The following is a 23,243-nucleotide window of genomic DNA, read 5'->3' as shown; positions in this document are numbered from 1 at the left end:
CAAAACTCAATTAGTATTGTATGGAAACAATTTCTATATATGTATTACTAAAATTGTGTAAGTCGCATTTGGAAATGAATTAAATAAACATTTGTAGCAATATTTAAGAAAATTTTTCTAAGTATAAATGTTTTGTCCCACAGTGGCAATCACGTTCGCCGCGCACGAAATGCGATAACATCAACGCACTACACACACACGACATCGAAATGACTTGACAAAGTTGCCACTCTCTCTCGCTGTCGCTCTCACGTTCGGCAATGCGTTCTCTCGCTGCTTTTTTGTTGTTGCTATGTTATGTTTTTTAATTTTAGCAATTCGTCGTGTATTTTTCATTCATTTCAGTTCAGTCTCTGGTGGCGTTCAGACGGCGAAGCGGAATAACTACGAAGTAAGCGTTTTGCTGAACAACAAAATATAAAAAAGCAACAGTAGCAGCAACAACAAAATTTTGTATATACATATGTACATATATAAAGTGTTATTGTAGTGATATATACACATGCACGCACGCACAAATAACAGCACAGCAACTACAACAAAATACGCCACTCGAATGTGCTGGTAAAATTCCACTGTGAAACGAAGGAAGTTGTGTATTAATAAAACAAATAAAATAAAGCCGCGTATAACAGAAATTAATAAAGAAAATTGTGTTTGCCAAGCCAAAACGTGTAAATTGAAGAGCAGAGTATAAAGGCAAAAAGCCAGACGCACATATACGTACATACATATACATATGTATATACATTTAGTCGTGCGATAAATCCAATCACGTTTTCGACATTTTTTGTCGTTTTGTTGGCGCCCCGTGAGCGAGCGAGTTTTATGCGTGAGTGTAAAGAAATTTCAAGGTTTTGCAACGCGTGGGCAAAAGTCAAAACGGGCGGTGTCTATTGTCGCCCGCAGAAAATTACAAGTTAAGTCAAACAGCAGCACGAAAATTTGTTATATTTAATGCTAGAAAAGCCGCAAAAAACGCGCTGCCAACGTGCTTGAAATTATTAAGCGGCGCGCCCATAAAAACAAAACACAAATAAAACGTTTGGTAATTATCAGTTCAGCTTATCTCAGCTCAATACATACATATGTATGTACGTCCACGTTATCAGCTGAAGTAGTACATAAACAAAGAGCTGATAAGAGTACCTCTGTCTGCTGGCCAACAACAGGCTTATCTTACGACAAGAAAATCATTTTTTGAAAAATAAAAAAAATTGCTTTAGAAACAAGTATATAAATAAATACCAAATGTTATGCTAAATTTAGAACAACAATTGCAAGTGTATGAACGCAGCCACGACGGCAAGGAGTTGCGGATATTGTGTTACTCTTAAACGTGAACGACAAAGAAAAAAACGTGTGATAAAATTGTACCTAAAAGCAAGGTAGTGAAACAAAAAATTATAAAATAACAACAACAAACGAAACCACCTTGTGTAACTAAAGTGAACCCACCTGAAATAGCACCAAGTCAGCCGACAAGTCATCGGAGTAGTCGCCGCAGCCATCGCTGAATTCGCCGGCAGCGACAACCTGTTTGCTGTCATATTTTTGTCGCCGTCGCCGTGTCGTGCTCACTTCGTGCGCTCTTTACTCACTCGGTTTCGCCGGTGTGTTTTTATCTTTTGACTACTTTTCTGCATTGACGTAAACAACACCTTCCACCATTCCACCGCAACTGCAAGCAACGTTGACGACGTCGCAGCAGCAGCACCTCCAACATCAGCAGGCAGGCATAGCATATACCGCCGCCATTTTGCCCAGGGTCGCCGCCGTCGCCGTTGCCGCCAGCAGCAGCAGCCGCCGCCACACTATGGAGCCTTCTTATTGGAGCGAGGCGAACGGACATGCCGCCCATGCGGTTAAATACGAGAGGTAGGTATAGCTGTTAACTTCCGTAACGAAGTACAAGCAACTCACTTTCACCGAGGCGTGCATTCGCGCTTCGAACTTTTAGTTATTTTAGGCATAATTTAGCTTAGCTTTTAGCGAACATTTTAACTATCATTTAATTTGTTTTACACATTGGGCACACAGCGCACATATGGAACATATGTATATGTTCTCTGGGTTGTGTTTTTGGCTGATTAACAGTGTTGGGTAATTGTTTTATTTTCCTTTGTGTGAGTGTAAGGTGTAAAGGCTCGGCTCAAGCTTCGAAACATAATATCCTGGCCATATTTTAAAGTCCTGAGCCCTATTAAACATTTTTAGATATACTCGAAAAAATGACTTATTGTTAATATTTAAAATTGTGTAATTTCCTAAAAGTTTAAAAAATACGTTTACTTTTTAGAATAAATCAATGATACCCTAAAAATATAAAAAGAAACTTAAATTGCAATATTTATGTTTTAGCTTATCTTTTTACAAATTGCAAAATTCAAACAAAATTACAAAGTTGTATTTTTAGACATTGAGATCGAGTTTTTAAACATATGTAGTGAGAAAATGATTTACCTTAACAAAAAACGATTTCAAGCAAATGGCCATTTTATTTTTGTTGTCGGTTTTTATTGTTCGTGGAATGTATTAGCTGCATATTGCCCATTACTTCACACTTCATGTGCGCAGTTTCTGTGGACTGTCCGACATTCGTCGCTGAGGTCTCGAAAATAAATGGCGTGCCTATTTTTAACACGTGAGCTAGAAAACTTAGGAGGCCTGAAAGCTGTTGAAAATTGCAAATTAAAAGGCACATGAAAAACACATGAGCTACGCGCGTTCAGTGAGTGAAAAAACGTGGGCAGTCCGTCATCTTATGGCATGACGTTATTTTTAGACGCATTTTAAAAGATTTCATTTATTTATGCAAGCATTTTGCCAATAAAAACAAAATACAATACCAACGAGGCAAACGTGACGTTGATTTTGTTTCATTTTCGTTGCTGTTGAACTTGAATTTAATTGAAAGCGATGTATAATTTTTGATTTGAATAAATAACTAGCGTAGCTGGTTGCATTTACAGCGGCGTTTATTAAATGTCAACGCTTCTGAAAAACCCCGAACATGTCGACTTGTTATAAATAGCAACAGAATTGGTCGGGTCTTTTGATTGTGACAATGTGTGGGAGAGGTGTGTTGCCATGCGCCCCATTTAGTCACCCGAAAAATAAAAACAAACACGTGCCACCTAGAAATGTGTAAGTTTCTGAACTCACGCCTTTATTTGTGTGTGTCTGTGTATATATATGCTGGAGTTCGTGTCCTTTGAAGGTCAGCTGGTTAACTTTTTTATTCTAGCTGCTGTTTATTATTAAATTTTTTGTTGTCTATTTTGTCTATTTTTATATGCCATTTTCGTGGACAGGCTATAACCCATGCCAAGCTACTCTTTTGACCATTGGGCTTCAAATTGAATATCTATAAATAACTCTATAACGTCAATCCAATCAACTATGCCATGGTAGCAACAACAACAACAGCAGCAGAAATAGCGAGCTTTCAGCCTGCCTCCCGGCAAGTGCTTTACTTTTCTTTCATTTTGCTTTCTCGTATTCCTTCCTTTGCCAGTTTCCAGTTCATTTCGCTGTTGCGTGCGATTGCATGATTTTTTTCAGGCGGTTTTTTTTTTCCAAAGCTCGCACAACAAACCCATAAATAATACCAATTCAATTTCCAAGTCAAGTCGCCGAGTGTTATGAAAGATGCCCCCTATCTTGATTGGCTTTCTTTTGCCGTTCACTTGTGCGGAGACAAAACTAAGGAAAGAAAGTTTAGTTTGGTTTTAAAAAATTTTGATATTGTTTCTGTGGGCTTTTGACAGCCGTTTGACACGGACTGTGTTATAGTTTATACTGTTTGCTGTTTTCATAGGTATTTCTTTTTTTGCCCCACCATGCATATTGCGTATACGTCACGTGTTGCGTATTAAGTTCGCCTAATATTGCTGTCTAGCCATTCGCATTGTGGTAATTTTGTTGATTGGGAGATGCTTATTTTAACCATTTGTTTTTACTTAGTAATTGGTTATGCTTTTTGGGTCTAGTAACTTGACCTTCATCGCAATTTGGTCGTTTTTGTGATTACGCGAAGGTATTAATGGAGCTGGGGCTTGATTATCGTAATAAGAAGTAAGACCACTTAGTGTTCGCTAACACTACATTATAAATATAATTGGTTTCAGTCTTGCCGAGCTCGTTCAACATCAAGCTTGACACCAACATAAGCCTTTTCTATTTATAAGATAGTAGTTGATACTTAATCTACATACAAGATACCTACATGTAGTTATCTGCCTTTTAACAACTTCTTGAAATTTCTTTAGCTGATATTTTTGTTGTTCTCTTATCAATGGTTTTGCGTCTTGTTTAAATAAAAATTAATTTGCCAACACCTACGCGATTTGGAAATCTCTACAAATACAAATATACAGATACATATGTGCTATATATGTATGTATGTACATATATTCTGTATGTCATAAGCGTAAACATGCGTAGTCACGCGATTATCGCTCACGTCGTTGTCAAGTTTATCAAAAGTGATTTCGGTCTAACAAACACTAAGGCCCCCTTTCCGTCCGCATCTATACTCTAAAGTAAACGAGTGCCTGTCGTCATATATTTCAAATGTTTATAATTTTCACTACGCGTGCTCTTGATAAACAAAAAGCAAACAAACTCATAAAGCCTAGATAACCCAGTCGCGAGATAAAACGTCGCAGTGACGCACAGCTTCGAACTAAGAACAAAATGGATGCGAGCAGTAAATAGTGTATATAGATGGACGATCGTTGCTGGCTTTGCTGTTGCTGTTGCCAAGCAGTCGATGAGATCTCGGGTTTGTTGCACGACGAGGCAGTTGGTATAAATCCAAACCGTTGACCCAGCTCAACTATAATACGCAGCTGTCTCTCGTTGTTTTCGATTTCGGGATCTTGTGAACATCATACGCAAAGTACAAGTATTTACGCTATCAGCGGTGATCAGTGATCTGTGAAATAGTTAAAGCATAACCACATGCATACACACAATGAAAACGTTGTGTTTGTTTGCTGGATACGTTTGTGTTATATGTCGGTCGCCATTCGCTGACATACATATAAGCTAATAAACTCACAAATGTTCAGCAAGACAACACGTCAAAGCAAACAACAAGTCAAAGGATCTAAAATACAAACGCATGTAGGATACCAGCTCACAAATTACAACTCCAGACAATACATAAAGGTTCGAAAACTACTTAAACCAAAAAATACATTATTACTTCTATAAAATATATTATTTCTATAAAATAATAATAATAGTAAACACTTTTAAACATAAAATATAATTATTGAACACATCTGGTAGTTCAACTTTTATTTTAATTGTTTTGTTGACCTACAAAATAAAACTAATGTGTAGCTTATTTGAGGGACTGGGCCAACAATTCAGATGTATTGAAAAGAACTTAACCAACATTAATATGTATTATTGGAAAACTTGTATTTTAAGTTATGAAATAAAGAAAATTGCGTTTTTACATTGAAATAATTTTTGTTGTGATAGTTGTTTGAATTCTTTGAATTTATTTTACGACTTCCTAGTTCAAATACATATGTTTAAAGGTATCAGTTATCTCTTTTGTGTATTTTTTATTAAAAGATTTAGTTATATTATAATTTGATGTGTAAATTGAGTCTCATCGTGCATTTTTTGGAACTAATTTTCCATTACTTACACACATATAATATACACATGTACATATGTCTACACATCAACCGATGTTTACACAGAGCAACAGCAGACAAGACAGACACATTAAAAATAGCATAGCTGTACGTATAAATTATATATACATATGTACATACCTACTTATAAGTATCGTATCGGCATGCCCAGGCTATTTTTTCTTTATATTTGAATATAAGTATATTGAATCGTCTAGTGACCAGTCCCCATACGTTGCCTTATCGTTAGCATCGTCATCAGCAACGCACTCACCCAGCCAGGCGCTCGTCCATTGGCATTTTAAGCGTTGGCACGTAGACACGTTTGCCGCTTTTCCATGCAGTTACACATACAAACATCTATGCATATGCATATATACACTGATATGTATGTATATATAGTGTGCCGCAAATATTGAGAAATTTACACACTTTTTCGTATTCGTATTTGTGTTTCGTTGCGCTCGCCTGTGATTAATGCATCGGCCATTTGGGCTCACGGGTCTCTGAGTTGTGAGTCAGCGGCCACTTAAATGAGACGCGCTGCATTTGATTGGCGCTAAATGATTTAAATAGTCTCGCATGTTTATGTCTTTTGACCTAGATATAAGAGGGGTCTTTTGTATATGGACGCCAGCTTATTTACTTATGCATTGGCACACATTTTTAGGAGCACATTGGGGGACATGGAAAATATTTTAATGGCTATATGTGTACAAATAAGTTTTTGGTCTAAGGTCAGCAATAGAAAGAATGACAGATCTGTGGCAAGGCAGAGTTCCAATGTTAAATTACAAGAAAGTCATAAATTATAAAATAGTGGCGCAATATACAAAATATTTATTAACAATCTGTTATTAAATGTAGCTTATAAACATTTCACTTTTATTTATAATCTCTAGTACAGATTGATTTTTTAAACTTTTCACATAAAATCGTTCAACAGAGCTGTTATATGGCTCTGATATGCATCTAATATCTAATATACTTCATTCATTTGATTCATTCTAAAATCTAGCCGCTGCTTTTCGAAATGAATTCTGTCCTGTTAGCTAGCAAGTTCTTTACAATTATTACTTTACTTTGGTCAATTATTACGTCATGCTCTATTGTTTTACGAATCACATGTATGATTCATGTTATAGGAAAAATTGAAGTTATCCAAAGGGGTTCAGCTGTTTATTTTTGTGTATCTTCAAAATCCATGATCCACGCCTATCTTTTTCGCATATCTGGAACTCTCTGTGTATACAAAATCATCATTATCTACCCTGATTTTTTATGTAGAATAAGAAAACATGCCTGGCCGTTTAGCATGTCTTTAAAGTCACACCCCTCGTTCTCAAGTGACTGTCACTGTTACTAACACACTTACATAATCAGTCACATATACACGTGCAAGTAGCTTTGGAAAATTTGCATATGCAAGAGTAAATGACGCAAACGAAATTCGTATTGTGAGTCGATCAGCGGCTTATCAACGCCTACGTAAGCGATGTCACCTGTTGTTTTAGTTTTGTTTGCCTGTTCCTATTGTTGTTTTCGTTTCCGTAGCTCTTGTGGGGGTTATTGTTAGTAAGCCTGCGTGCTTGCTTACTTATTCTACAAAATTAGTTTGCGCACCAAGATGCGTATACGTAATCAGCAAAGACAAACACACGCACTGGCACGAAATGCAGCCGTGACTTGGTGGTTTGCCAACACACGTCCATACATACATAAATAAATGTTGGTGTAGTAGTAGTAGTTGTTGTTGTTGCGCTGTTAATTGGACATATACTCGCATGTACATATATACTGTATGTTTGTATATTGCTGCTGACTTTTTTATTGAATTGTTTTCTGCTTAGGCAGCAACAAACGATGATAATTGGTCTGTTGTTGTTGCCCTCATTGCGCTTCGCTGATTGTTGCTAAGCGGCTGAGCGGCACGTGCACACGTTTTCTTTTTTTCCTCTTTTTTTTTTTAACTAGCAAAAATACATACATTTTGAAGTCTTTGTAGTTTAGTTTTCGAACATTTGTGGAGCATTTCGCACTTTGCGCGTGCGATGAGTTCAGTTTTTGGCATTATTATATCATCACGTGTGCGCTGGCGGTTGTTCATTTTGTATTTTTAGCGAAAACACTAAGCAAAGACCATGCCTCGGTATGACCGGAGCGAACCGGTTTGCATGGAAATTCCAGTTTTCAGTCGTAAGAAAAAATTGCACGTCATATGGCTCACGTGATCGTCCCAGCATTAACTTAATTATCGTTTGTTTTGAGAGAATGATTTGGGTGACCTGCTGTTTCCAGCTGAATTAAATCGTTCTAATGCACTTGCTTTTGGAAAAAAAGCTCAAGCTGATAATATTTTTTGCTGTTCCTTCTTGCATTAGCGTTTATTATGTGATGTATCTTATCAACAGAGCTGATTCTCGCAGACTAATTATTTTTTTTTTTTTTCATTTATTTATTTCGACTGCAAACTAAGAAGTCAAGGTCATTGCCATTGGGACTGTCAACGCTCAACAGTTTTTCTTTGACGCGCTAATTTGCCAAAAACAAGAATTTCCTACAAAACGTATTTCATTTATGATTGGAGGAGAGGTACTTTTTTATTTTGAGAATACTATCGACTGCGTCATCGTTTTTAAGTGTTTCTTTTTTTTTGTTATTGTCTATTTCACAATTTCAAATACATTCATATTTCTTTTGCTTGATGACAAACAAAAAATAGAATTCGAAACAAAAGCAAGGGAGACAACTAAGATATGAAGTACAAAATTAGTGAGAGATCTGTTGGCATTGAACTGTGCTCTTCTTGTTGTTGTTGCAACATATGCTAATTATGGTTAAATGTGTCGCTCATTTCATTTGTAATTGCTACACATTTAGAGCCGAAGACGCTCCCACAAGTGTCCGCAATTTCTCTTCTCTTTCGTTATTCACAAAAAAGCCGTGACTCACCAGATTAACGATAGACTAAATTTATACATATGACATTTGTATTTAATCATTATTGTTTCTATATGGCTATTAAGCCCACGCTATCGTTAGTTAGATTGAATATGAAGTCTATGAAATGCAGGTAATTATTTTTTTTACTTAACTGACGCACTCGAAGTGATAACGGCTCTAACTAGATGGGAAATTATGGGTATGTGTGATACCACGAAACCAACTTAAAATTATTGCTGAATTGAGATAATCTTTATATAGACACTGATTTTGGTATATTCTAGAAAGGGGTGGAATAGGACAGGCAGTAATTCCGAAATAGTTTAATACACATAATAATAACAAAGTAGACCTCCAAGCTAGTGCCAGCTCGTCTGCAATGCAATTCTCATAGTTGTGCCGATGGTCCTACCTGAAGAAATGTCTAATAAAACTTTCAAACTTATAAAGTGTTTTAAATTAACAATTTCTTATTGTACTTAAGATAATATAGTTTTTACGATCAAAGGAGTCATTCCACCCAGGCATATCTATCTTAAAATTTATCTAAGCGTCTAGGTTTACAGACATTAAAAAAATTCACTTTTCTCTGCTTTATATATAACCAAAAAAAAAACAAAATAAATCATAAAAAAGCTGTTTAAAGACCGGAAGATAACTTTTTTGTGACTTTCTAGCTTAAATTCTAACAACTAAAAAAAAAGAATAAAGTCAAAACAAATAATGAGAAAATATAACGACGAGCACACTTGAAACTAATTGGCAGCGCGTCACAATCACGTGCAGAAATAAAAAGAAAATAATTCAGCAGCTGCTCTTATCAAAGCAAAGTTTACCTGATAAGTGGAGCCTACGGCAGGAAATATAAAAGTTGAATATTATTGTTAAGCATTGAGTGTATTTTTGGGTTAATGCCTGATATGTGACACGTCTGGGCGTAACGTGTGCAAAAAAAAAAGAACGAAATTAACTAATAATATTGAATAGGCCCGCCCGGGCACGAGTTGTATTCGTTGTATTTTTATAGTGACATGCGGAAATAGTGATCAATTCTAGATTTGCGATAACTTCGACAAAAGCTACATGCGTCTTTATACATAAGTAGGTCTATACAGAGCTACTACGAGTATATGTAAGCTGGCGCAAAAAACGCACCTAAAAATCTTGTTATTAGCTGCAATATGTGGCCGATTGTCTGTGCATGCTCTTGGCAAAATGGCGACGGCTGATCAACAGTTGGCGTCATTAGTTTGTTTAGAGCCCGGCGGCTACCTGTAAGCAGGCACATTTAGTATATGTTGGCTGGCTCATTCCTAATTTTATACGCGCAACAATTGCCAATTACTTAATAGCCCAAACGACACAAACGACCAAACACAAAAACAACACTCATCAACAAAAGCCATGCGACAGCCAAACGCCAACTAGAACGTCGCCAACTGAGCGAATGCCAGCACGCTTTTAGCCCCTGGGAGGCATGTACTTGTGGGTTCTCGGGTTCACTGAATCGCGCACATTTTTCATGAATCAAGCGAGTGATTCGAGTGCCACTGACGCCGTCGTCCAAAGGTTGACAACATTCTGCATACGTTTGTTTGAAATTTAATGATGTAAAATGAGAGCACGCCGTGTGCACGGGATTCTTATAAATACCAAAGACTACTCACATTTTTAATGAAACAAAACTGAAGTGCAAGCACTGTGAAGGAATACCAGAATGTAAAATACAGAGTAAACCCATTAATATGTACACATATGTAGGAAATAGTCATTTAAATGATTCAAACATCGCCATCAAACGGCAATCTGTGCCTGCTTGTATGAACGCTTGTGTTTCTAAAACTGAATAGTGTATGTGAGAAAAATCTTGGTGTTCGCATTCCTCTGACTTTTATGCAAATTGTTTTATATTGGATTTTAAATATCTCCTACCTTTCATGTACAATTCATATGAGCAATAAATTTGCTATGCTGATTTATTTGAACAGCTCCAATGCTTTGATAGCAATTTGTGAGTTTATTTAAATGTCACAACAAAATCGCATTAACAAAACTAACAATAAAATCAAAAATGTTTTAGGTATAGGTTAGGATAACGATATTTCCAGTGAGCTGTATCTGACTCTATCGTATAATATTGTGCATGCACGTTCCTATAGCTCAAGTGGCATATAAAAAGTAAATAAATACTATATGCTGCCCATATATAAGAAGTATAGGAAGGTATAAAAACAGCGCACGTTTTCGAGTGCATTGCAAAATGAAATTTATAATGCAAGCAAAATAAACATATTCAGAAATGTAGCCAGGCAACGCCCTGCCTTTACACACACACACACACACACACTCACTGAATATGTATGTATGTGTGACGAAGGGTAAACGAAGTATGAGCGACAGGCAGACTGACTGCACTTACTTGTACATATAATCAAGTGGCAATATTACTCATACGCCCTGTACTGCGTGCGTTTGAGTGCGTGGCTTGTTTGTATTATTTTGTTTTGGGTTTTAAATGAATTTCACAATAAATCATAAGAGAACGGAGAAGCTGTTATTTTTAAAAACAAGTCGTTAAAATGACTTTGTAGAAACAGCGGAGGGGGCTGGTGCCATAAATTGCTTAACAAGTCTGACGATATGTGTGCTTTTGTTTATGTTGTTGTGTCGTAGAATCGATAAACAAGTTCCAAGCGCCATGCTCTGGTCGCTACTAGTATCTAACGTTTGCATCAATACATCTATATATATTTGTATTTATACACATTTAATATGTTAAAGACTTTGGCGACAACAACATGGCTTCTTAAATATACTATACATATATATAGTACATACATATGTACGTATGCATGTATATGTGCAAATACATATTAACGTATCTGTATGTACATACCAGTATAGTAGTTGCTGTCTTTTGCTTATCGCCAGCAAATGCTTCTACTCTGCGTTTTCTAGCGTTTTCTGAATCGTTCCCGCTTCAAATTGTCGCGCTGCTTAATTTCTTTTTCTTTTTTTAAATAAATTTTTTTATTATTTGTTTCTTATTCAATTTTGTTATTGTGCCGTAAACAGTGCTCTATCTAACATTTGTTTGTTTTGGCTGCTCAGTCATTGGCGTTCATTGAATTGAATAATGAATATGTGTGTGAACGAATATGTATGTATATAATATATATTAGGCATCTCTGTATGTATGTATATTAATGTGTTGTTTTCTGTTTTTATTTTTGTTTTTCTCTCTATTGCGGCTAGCGCTTGGCTTGGCAACAACACGCGGCATAGATTGTTTGTTTCTAGTTTTCTTGAAAATGTTTGTAAATATGAATGCCTGATGAACGCGCTCATAAATTCCGTTTGCTGTTCCTATTAAATACATACATATGTACAAATGTATGTGTATATATATACATATATAATTATGTAGTATGTATAGCGGACTTTTCTTCATTATTTTTGGCACATGCAATAAAAACGTGTGCTGGCTAAATTTAAACAGCAGGGAAATATAGTCTACTACGCACATATACATACATACATACATAAGTATATTAAATTGACTATTTGTATAAGATTTGTGTTTTGTTTGTCAATGTGCGGGAAACGTGTTGGTTGTACATATATTTTCAGAATTTATAGATATAGTACTATGTTGTTTAACATGCGTACTTGCCATTAAATGACTAAGGGGCGAATATAGTTGGAAAATGAACTGGGTGGAAAAATTACCTAATTTATGTTTTGATTCAGCTAGCTGCATTTACATAGAACTTAGACTCAGATATACAGTTTTGAACACAACAATGTGATTATTATTTAAAACATAATATTTTGGAAGTAAATAAATAAAATAAGTAAATAAACATGATTGCTGTAGTTTTCACAATGGATTATTTGGAATTTGAATATAGATATGAGGATATGGAACAATTGCCAATTAAAGCAAAGGAAAAACAAGTGAAAAAGCTAAAGTCGTAAAAATTTGAAAATATGAATAAAATTGGAAATAGTAATAAACAAATAACTGTTTAATCTATTATAAAAATATCGGGATTGGAACTCACGTAAAGGCTGTGTGTCTGTATGTGAGTATGTGGCACAGCGAGGGCAGAGGTTACATTTATGGCTACAATTTCCTTTAAATTTGGCTTATCACGATTGAAAGTTGACACAGAAAAAACACGTCGATTAACTACTTCAAAGGATATCTAGCCATTTAAATATATCGAAGTGTTACTTCCAATAAAAACAGACCCTCACAAAACTCATGCCCAAGAACACAACCCAAGAGGTTTTTGCTTTGCTCTGATGAAAACGTAAGAAAATATTTGTGTCTTGTATGCCGGAAGTAATTGTGTATGCATATACTCGTACATATGTATATATGTACATATATGTATATTGGAAGTATGTGTTTGTGTGGCTGCTGGGTAGATGTTCTGAAAAAATTTGTTGTTCTGTTTAAGTATGCTAACTGTACTTTAAGGAATTTTACCCTTTTTACTACAACAAAAACAAAACAAATCGCTCGTTTGATTTTAGCCAAGTGCCAACTTGGGGCGCACAAATTGGTCGGTGGTGGTCTCTAAGCTGATTTTGAATGCCATATCTACACGGAGCAGGGACAAACTGAAAGACTGAAAGTTTGCTTCAGATACTCGTAGTCGGCCCCAAACTAATTGATGCCGTCCCCAGCGTCAGACACTGTGTGAAAAGCATTCGATTTTCTTTAAATTGATCCGATATGCACATTTAATAAACTTGTTTTCTCTCTTGCAGCATATTTATATATGATTTTACCACATACTCTTAGTACTTTATAAGCGTCATTTAATTTTTGATTTGAAACGAAATAAAGTTCTCAACAAACACACTACATTTAATCTAAACACATAATCCTAAACTAATTATATTTAAGTCACTAGCTTTAAGTGAGTTTAAGTTATGCGCCTAATAAATGCATTACTAAAAAAAACAACAACCAAAAAACAAACAAATACAAAAACAAAATGAACAAATCTTTGAACAAAATTTGGACTTATTTGTATTTCTTACCTTCCCCCTTCTTTTTGCATATGAAACAAACAAACAAATCGCAAACGAACAAAATATAGCGAAGCAGCAGTCTCCAGTTTTCCTTATTGCACAGAATCTAGCTTAAATTTTTCAACATCAGGCACAGCGTACAGCGAGGATGATGCAGAATATGCCACCGGAAGACGTAATAAAACTTCGAGGGTAAATATTAAAATTTTAGAGCGAAACATACGTACAAACAAACAAACAAACAGACAAACAATTGAATTTTAAAACAAAATCAAAGGATCAAAAGAGAGCGCCCAGTGACTGCAGCCAACAGCAATCAGAGTGACCACGCCCACTTCGACTGCCGCCCACATACACATACGCCCCTGAAAACGAATGCTCATCTGCATCGCTGCGCACACACACACACACACACACTGATGAGCATATACAGAAAGACGCCACACGCTGACACGCCGCTTTTGACCCTTTTTTATTGTAACCAATATTTTGCAAACAAATAAAAATTTTACAAAATCGCCGATCCAATCATTATTTAGCATAATGGTTAAATGCACTCACGCTTCCTTATCTATAGCTTCAGCAATAAATTGGTATTAATTTTTCAATATCTTTAAACCATGCCCCGCCCACAGCAAGACCCTCTGTCGCACCGCATCATTGAGAAACGCCGCCGAGACCGCATGAACTCCTGCCTGGCCGATTTGTCACGCCTTATACCGCCACAGTATCAACGCAAGGGGCGCGGACGGATCGAGAAGACCGAAATTATCGAGATGGCCATTCGTCACCTCAAGCATCTGCAGAGCGAATGTATGCAGAAGGAGAGCGAATATCGGAGCGGCTATATGGACTGCATGAAGGAGGCCGCCAAATTTCTATACGACAGTCAAATGCAGGACTTTTGCTATCGCTTGCTGACACGTCTGCAGGAGCACATCGACGAAGTGTTTAAGGGTGAGTAGCGCCAGAAAAAGTGCTCCCTAACTGCATTGAAACTAATGTTGAAAGGTGAACAAATGTCTGTTAAATTATAAATCGACACAGTATAAGAAAAACTTGATCATTTATTAGTCTGAAACATTTAATTTGTCTAAGAAAATCGCACAGTTTTTGGTTTCCAAAGTATCCAAAAATGCAAAAAATACTTGTAATCTGCCTTCCTGGCATTACACTTAATTTGATTGCTCGGCGATCTTGAAAAGCCCCTAAAGTAGCAGATTGGATTTAATATTCCATAAGCTCAAAACTATGCTTATACTTTGATAAACGTTATCAGGTTCAGTTGTTCAGTTTCGAAATTCGATTAACATTGTCGGAATAGACTAAAATATAGTGAGTCTAGTGATCACTCACTAATTGAGAAATTGTTCATCTTCAAGATATATTTGAATGCAGTGGAGTTACCGAAAATATGAAAAAAAAAAAACAATAACTGACTGACTGCTCTCTCTCTCTCTAATTTCCAGCCGATTGCTACAAGTCATCGCGTGGTAGTTGCCACATGCCCGACAATGTGAGCGCCTCCAGCGGCAGTCCGCATCAGGCTTATCATCCACCACTGTGCCATCTGCGCGACATGCTGGCCACCTCGGATGTGGAGCACAGCAACGATCACAATGATGTGAAGGACTTGAGTTTTCGCAACCATATCAATCAGCTGCATCGCAATCAGCAGGCTGCCGTGGCAGCTGCGGCCGCTGCAGTTGTGGCCAATGGCAGCGCCTCCAATACCAGCGTAGAGAGTCCACAAAAGGTCAATGGTGGCGCTTTGAGCATCACAGGGAACTCCGATAATATACCCACCAATTCCACGGCTCCGGCTAGTGTAATGGCCGCCGCATCTGGCAGTAACACGGCCAGTTCCACCACTTCGCATGCATCGAGCTCATTGACGATCACCAAGTCATCGACGTCGAATGTGGTAGGAACAGGGGCGGGAGGAGCGACAGCCACACCGACGACACAACAGCCGCACCAGGCGCCCGTCATCACGTCTACGGCACCCGCCTCGCTGCATCATCACACGGACTCTAGCCAGCATGATTTTGATTCATCGCGAGAGCCACTTCTGCACGCAGACACCTCGAACATGCATTCGCCACCGCCGCGGGATTCGTTACTGCACCACCATCATCACCATGCCCATCTGGGACACAGTCATCACACCACGGACAGCTTGCTGTCGGTGCGCATGCGCAACTACTCGGAATCATCGCACGAAATAGAGCACAACAACAACTATAAGTACAAGAATCACATTAAGGAGCGCTTTGTGCACGAACTGCATGACGAGGAGACGTCTAGTGAGCATTGTCCAGCCCCGCCGCATCTACAGAGCGACCATTCCCACATGCATGCCCTGTCGGAGCACTCCAAAGACGGCACCGAGCCTGAAATTGCACCCATTATGGCCAAGAAACGCAAATTGGCCGAAGCGGCAGCCAATGGTGAGTTGCTTCCTGACGCGAATACCAATTCGGCAGCCAGCACCATTATCGGCGGCCCCGGTGGTCGTGCACCACTCGTCCTGGTGCGCGATGAGAAGCCTTCGTTTTCGTTTAGTGATATTAAAGCGGAGCTTCACAACAACAACTCAAATTCCAGTCCACTCATGGCTAAAATGGCCGCTGCGGCGCAATTAGGCACCCCAAGCAGCACCACCGCACCTCTACCCCCGCGCCACTCCTTCGCCGTGCCCATTTTTGCACTGCACGGCCAGGGGAACTACTATGTGCCCCTCAACGTGGACTACAATGTCCTGGTGCCTTTCCTCAATGGCGTCGACCTGCTGGAGAAGAGCTACACCACCATGCCGGTGGTGCATCCCATCAATATCAATGTGAACTTTATGCCCAACACAACGTCGGCTTCGCTATTAGCCGCTGCGGCCGCTGCTGCTGCCGTTGCTGCTGGCAAGCAGCAAGTCGGCTCTGCCACGCCCCTCAACGTCGCTGGTTCCAATTCAACTGTGGCTCAAGCTGCTGCAGCGGCAGCGGCCGCTGTGGCCAAAGCAAAGCTCGAGCAGACCATCAGCAACAGTTGGTGAAGTGAACTCCTGTGGCATGGGGCTGGATAATAGGAAAGGAACAACTCTACCTCAGTAATTCTGTGAATAATCATTAAATGATTAATCTCAACAAAAATCATGAAATAAAAACAAATAACCTGTTTAACTGTTTGAGATGCCAAGCGCAGGGCGCGGGCTGACGCACCCACAACACACATATAAACATACATATGTATACACACCCACAATCACAACCACCCACACCGCATATAGAACGTGGCCCGCCATTGCGTTTTACTGTAGAAATATTTTTGTAAAATACACTATTTTATTAGAAATGAGAAGACGTAGAGACAGCTTAGAAACGCTCGCCTCTTCTGCCTTGAAGGTGCCGAAGGCATATCCATTGATCTGCTAATATGCTATATAGTAACTGTTAACTGTGTAGAATGTGGCGACATTTGATTTAATTACAAACAAACAAAACAAGTCAAAGCTATTCGCTAGTTGTTAAATAGTTGGAAAATATACACCTACGAGTATATCTATGTACAAATTATATACATGGATAGATGTCTAGGAATATTGTGCAGGCCAGAGCCAGAATGCGTCGCTTACTAATCTGCAACCATGATGCCAAGAGTCCCACGCTAAAGAAATCTAATAGATTTTAAAAACTTTTGAAAAGGAATAATAACAATACCAACAAACAAAAGAACATTGTGAATTATATGTATGTATTTTTTAGGTATTTAATAATTTTAGTCTCTAAATTAATTAATTAGTGTTGTGGTTTCAAATCAGGTAGTTTCTAATTTAACTTGGCGCGTGAAGCTGGTTTTGAAAATTACACACGTATGTATATGCAGAAACAAAAACCACTAGTCAACAAATTCTAAGACAACAACAACAAAATCGTGAAAAAGAACTATATTTTAACAAATAATATGTATATGTATGTTATGTTTAGTGACAAGTTATGTTAAGTTTGTTAGACCGTAAGCGCCGAAGCCGCTTAGCAGCTTCTTGAAAAGCTTTCAAAACGCACCAATTTTCATTTTCGAAATGCGGTCCTAAGTAAATGCATATAAAATATACAATATACTTGTAAGTATGTCTGTTTGTATGTTTATCTAACTGTTAAGTATAGTTACTGTTTTTGTTAGTTACAACAAATTCAAGAGAAATTGAAAATCGTGTCATTTTTATAAAAAAAAAAAAAAAACTAATAAAACGTTTTTGAAAAACTCTCTAGAGATGTTTATTCTGAACTCTTAACTGTGCTGTGGAGCGCGCACTAAAAGCGAAGAAGCACAAATGATCCAAACGAATAATATTTTTTATGAATTTAACAACTTTTTAAAGCGCGCAGCAAATATTTCCTAATTGAATACTGAAAATATTCAAATAAAATAAAACAAATCAAAAAATAACTTGACAACTATGAGAATTCTAATCAAAAAACAATTTATTATTGTATATTGTGTGTATTATATTTTTATCAGTGTGTTTGAATTTTATAATCAAAAGATTACAATTAAATTTTTTAGTATATTTAAACTAAAAAGAGAGAATAAATCCAACTAAAATGTGTTTAGCATAAAAAATATGAATTAATTGTAATTATTGTTAACAATTTAAATTTTTAAATAAAAACATTTCTTTAAATTTGTTTGTTTTTAGATTTCTCAATAATGTCATAGGAATGCATTACAGCAATCTTTAGCCTTATCTATATCTTCTATATTCATAGAACGGTTCTTTACAGTTTATTCATTCCCTAACTATCCAATAGCGTGAAAGCAGAATTTTGGTGGCGGGGTTAGAAAAAGTAATCTCGCAAAAAGTTGAAGCCAAAAACTCTTTAAATGAAACCAGTTTTTTTTTGGTGACTCCTTACTTTGTTGAAATCTATGTTCAAATTTTGTTTGAAGCAAATAGTTAGTGTTAATATGCAGAAATTTGAAAGCCAACTTATGTCCTGTTGGATAATGGCACATTCCAGCCAAATATTGGTAACAAAAATTTGTTTCAGATTATTGTAGCCAAGATTAGCAAATATTAAGACAATATTGGTGTAGGAATGATTTAGTAGGTCGTGTAGGCTTAAAATTTTTTTTTTTGTAAAGTGATTTTGTGCTATTTATGCTTAGATTAATGTTCAATTAATTTCAGAACAATATAAAATTTCATTTAGCTCGATCAAATACCTGTTTCTAAAAATAAACAACAGTATAAATCAGTTGAATAACGTTTATATTTTGCTTTTGTTAGATTTTACATGCTGTGTTTGATTTCGGCACGTATACTTGAAATACGCGTGGCTCATTAATATAACTTAAAATTAAATATCTTGTTTAGTACGATCTAGGCGCATGTTAGAGCTGTCCATTAGAGAACTGGGACAGGCGAAATTATAGTACATACATAGAATCTATTGAAGGGGTAGAGTCTAAATGTAAATGTAATCAAAAATTATGATAGAAAATTGTACACGAATACAATATTTTCACAATATCAAGCAAAGCGTATCTGTGGATTAAAAAAGATGGTGAATGGTTCATTGAATTTGTGAGTGATTGTGTGCATGGTTAAAAGGGGTGTCTTGTGTGTAAATGAGTGAAAATCACACAGTTTCTGCGCTCTCTGTGCTAGAATAGCTGCGGATTTATTAGAGATTTTAAAAACACTTAAAACTACGGCTTCAATTGCGGCGCGCACGGCGACGTGTATTATTTGCAAAGGGCGTGGCATTGGGCGCTCCACCAGGATGCTGGCCACTATACAAATTATCCAGAAATTCGTGCAACGTGGCCTCGCTGCAAAAAAAAACAAAAACGTTTATCTGGCGATTAGCAATTCGCATTTTAATTTACTTACCTCACACCGCTAACACCGCCAACACCACCATGATGATGTCCACCACGCTCGTGTTGATGCTGCTGATGATGTTGGTGATTCTGTTGCTGCTGCTGTTGCTGCTGCTGTTGATGCTGTTGTTGTTGCTGTTGGTGCTGCTGTTGCTGTTGGGCGCCACGAACAATGCGATACTGCACCATGTGAGAATTCGGCTCCAGGTGCGACAGAGCACCTTTTTGGCAATTGGCCCATTCGGTTATGTCGTACACCTTGCCATCCATCAGTGCCAGATATTTCCAGCGCAGGCCCAGCATGCTAGTCTCAGCCCAGATGTCGCCCTGCGTGCCAAAATATTGTTAATTAGACATTGAGCATACGCGAATGTAAATGGAGAACAGTTTCATTGCTCTACTCACATCTTTGGCTGAGTGACGTATCTTACAGGAAGCGCATTCACGCGCTGCATAATGAGGACGTTCGGTTAGTTTGCGAGGATGGCGCTGCGCGCATGTACTGCATCTGTAAGTAGATACGAAAAAGGGGCAATAGTTAGAACAAAAGAATATAAATGAAAGCAAAATAAAACAAAAGAAAGTTGGAGCCCACGGGAAATGCAGCCTTTCACTTATTGTTCATTCAATCAACAGCTTTAAATCTGGATACCTTATAGTATTGGCCGCTTCCGTCATTTTCGTTTGCAGCTGTGACAGCAGATCGTGCAGCTCTGTCCAAGCTTTTTCGGCATGCAACGCTTCGGCTAAGCTTTGGTCATAGGCAAGACGATTTTCCTGTGAATATTCCAAGAGCATTAAAACGGTTTAAACTTTCCTCCAGCTGCCTGAGCACTTACCGGTTCCCCAATTAATTCAAATGCACGTTGTAGCACCTTGAATGCCTCCTCGGCGCCAGCCTGCTTGTTTTTATCGGGATGAACGAGCACAGCAATTTTCTTGTAATGTTTACGTACTTGTTCTTGAGGGCTGTCCGGTGGTAAGCCTAATATGCTGGGGAAAAATATAATATATGTTATTGATTAGCTAAACTAATGAGTACGAATGAGTACTAACCTGTAGGCATCCTTGCCTTTGCAATTCAACAGAGAGAACATGGCCTCTTCGCCCGTCTGCGGAAGTCGACCAGTCTTAAATGCCTCGGTCGGTGGCTCCGGTGGTTTGCGTTTGTAGAATCTTCGCCAAAAAGCCCAACATGAGTTCTTTTTGAAGCGAGCATCGAAGCGTCGCCAATAGTTGCGCCACCAGATGCTCGGTTTCCCCGAATTTTGCTTTAGTTCCTTATGCAGTTGCTGTGCATATGCTAGGCCCGCAATGTAAGCGGTTGTCAAACGTTCATAAGCCATACTGCAGCCGAGTACGACAATATCGTAGACCAAATAAAACAGCCAGGTCAGCAATTTCAACGTCCAGATCCACCAAGTGTGTAATATCCGCTTGGCCAGCTCGTAGTTACGGTTGGGCGTGGAACTGGCATGAGAGGGAGAGTTTGAGGAATAAGCATTGCCCCGGTTCCGTTTCGAGGAGTATGAGTAGCCGCCAGAGTTCGAGTTCAGGTTTGTATTTGATGATGTGGAATTGTAGTAGCGCTTGGATGAGGAACTTGAATTGTTGTTGCTGCTGTTGTTATTGTTACCAGTATTAGAAGAGTTTCCCGTATTGTTGGCATTCGAGTAGTTTCCATTGGAGGCGTTATAGGTGTTGTTCATTTTGTTGACATTCGTCTTCCGCGTTGTTTGCTGTGCTGCACTTGCTGGTGCATTATTGTTGTTGTTGCTTGCTGTTGCCTTGTTTGTGTTGTCGTTGCTTTTAACGCTATATCCACTACTATTGCCATTGCTATTATTAGTGCTGTTGGTTTTAAGCTGCGTGGGTGTATTTGTTAACCGCTTTTTATCCTGCGTTGCCAACGGTTGTGGTTTTGTAGACTTGTTGGGCGCCTGCTGCTGGATCTGTTGCGCCTGTTGTATTTTCTGTGAAGAAGCTTGATGGCCATGTCCACGTTTCTTGTTGCGATTACCATTAGAGTTACCGATCGCATTGGTCGTTGACGACTGCATCGCTCCCCCAGCCGCATCCTTGGCTTCATGCAAGGGCGAGCGTTTTGATGAACGTGTCTGGTGACTAACTTCATCCTTGACGCCTTGACGACGCGATTGCGTCAGATTAGCATCCAGACCATTGCTGATGCGTCCTTCACCCGAGTTGCTTGTGTTTGCCATCGAACGTAACGTGCCCTTGCTCAACACATCAGAGTATGACATGGGCATGGGTTTAACCTCGGCGACAATACGTTTCTTAGTCTCGGGCAAGCCCGAAACGACATTATTTGTCTTAGTGCTGGCAGTGTTGGATGCAAGGTTCAAACCGGCATTGAATTTATCTGCAGTCTTTGCTGACGGTGAGGATGCCAAGGTAACTGGGGCCTTGACATTGTACTGTTGCTGTTGTTGCTGCTGCTGCAGTGGTGGTTGCTGATGATGCTGTTGCTGTTGTACTGGCATTGGCGATTCATTGTAATTTCTGTTGGTATTGGGGTCTGTGATTTCTGCGCCAAACTGTGTGTAGGTACCGCCGGTTAGATTGGGCGACCAATTGCTAACAAGGTTGTTAAACAGATTCGAGCTGCTATTCGCCGTGCTCGTGGCAGCATTACCGCGTGGCTCCTCAAATTGCCTAAAAGAGGGCGCCTGTTGTTGTTGATGTTGTTGGTGGTGGTGCTGCTGCTGTTGCTGCTGTTGTGACGGTACTGCAATATTCATTTCAGGATTTGGCAGCAGCGGATTGGTGGCAAACAATTCATAAAATTGCGCTTGCATCGGTGGTGTTGGTTGTTGTTGCTGGGGTGTTGGTGGCTGCTGCGGTTGCGTTGGCTGATGAAGTTGGCTCGGAAGTGGCGCTATGTTGATATGGGGATATGCCGCATTTTGCGGCGCGAAGAGAGCTGCATTGCTTTCATTAACAGCAGCGGGGGCACTCCCTAGATTATCAGCACAGTGGTAGACCTTAAGATGTAATTGCATGGGCAGAACAGAGTAGGTCTCCGTTTGCGCAGGCGAATACGCCACGTTATACATATATTCATTGAAAATTTGCTGTTGCTGAGGCAGCGACGGCTGCTGGTGATGTTGATGATGCGGTGGAAATGTGGGGCTCATATGTTGTTGCTGTGGCCACATCATCGGAGGCGGCGGTTGTCCTTGCTGTTGGTGATGAGAATGGTGCAACTGTTGTTGCTGAGGATGTACCAGAAAGTTGGCCATGTCCGAAGTGTGGGGTAAATGCGGTACCATGGCCTCATCACTTCCGCAGCTGCCACGCTCATCCTGACGTGTCGTCATGTCCCGTAACGGAACGCAACGCGCGTGCCTATTTTTTTCCCACCACCTGCCTGGCGTCGACTCAAAATCGAAATCCTATTGGAAATTGGTGTTTCCGCCAGTTCGAATCTCCGTGAATCATTCGTGGACTGTTCCAATTGTTAGTCAATTAATATTATAGAGTTTTAAAACAATAAAATAAATACGTTGCTGCTTTTTGCAATAAATTCAACTCACTAATCTTTTTTGCTTGCGTGTGTGTGCGAGTGTATTTTTTATCTTATTGCAAACGTCAAAATGTGGTAAGAAGAAGAGATGCAATGCCATTCAAATTTAACGCATGCATATAGCACAGCGAGACTGTGTAAACAAACTATTGTGAATAACACATTTAGCG

At 38.7% G+C, this 23,243-nt stretch overlaps 2 protein-coding genes across 3 annotated transcripts; one reads left to right on the top strand and one right to left on the bottom strand.

Moving 5' to 3' along the window:
• The first annotated feature begins 378 nt into the window (after positions 1-378).
• Positions 379-17,906, top strand: LOC115620340 (transcription factor cwo). 2 transcript variants are annotated; one of them, XM_030513539.1, is made up of 4 exons: positions 379-1,878; positions 13,715-13,838; positions 14,282-14,603; positions 15,116-17,906. In XM_030513539.1, the coding sequence occupies exons 1-4, from the start codon at positions 1,817-1,819 to the stop codon at positions 16,693-16,695; spliced, it is 2,088 nt and encodes a 695-aa protein (XP_030369399.1). In that variant the 5' UTR covers positions 379-1,816; the 3' UTR covers positions 16,696-17,906. The 2 variants fall into 2 exon arrangements, with proteins under 2 accessions (XP_030369399.1, XP_030369400.1); XM_030513540.1 differs by having other exon boundaries at positions 13,143-13,838.
• A 989-nt stretch (positions 17,907-18,895) lies between these two features.
• On the bottom strand, positions 18,896-23,051 carry LOC115621405 (uncharacterized protein DDB_G0283357). The gene is made up of 6 exons (XM_030515048.1): positions 20,583-23,051; positions 20,366-20,519; positions 20,179-20,303; positions 19,932-20,034; positions 19,537-19,853; positions 18,896-19,475 (listed from the first exon to the last, which is right to left on the bottom strand). Exons 1-6 carry the CDS (start codon positions 22,865-22,867, stop codon positions 19,361-19,363), a joined length of 3,099 nt encoding a protein of 1,032 aa, XP_030370908.1. The 5' UTR covers positions 22,868-23,051; the 3' UTR covers positions 18,896-19,360.
• Between the last annotated feature and the right edge of the window lie 192 nt (positions 23,052-23,243).

This window comes from Scaptodrosophila lebanonensis, unplaced genomic scaffold (genome assembly GCF_003285725.1).
Source record: "Scaptodrosophila lebanonensis strain 11010-0011.00,11010-0021.00 unplaced genomic scaffold, SlebRS2 tig00000024-arrow-pilon, whole genome shotgun sequence".
NCBI lineage: Eukaryota > Metazoa > Arthropoda > Insecta > Diptera > Drosophilidae > Scaptodrosophila > Scaptodrosophila lebanonensis.
The sequence above is the reverse complement of the archived record's forward strand: the minus strand, read 5'-3'. Positions and strand labels throughout refer to the sequence as shown.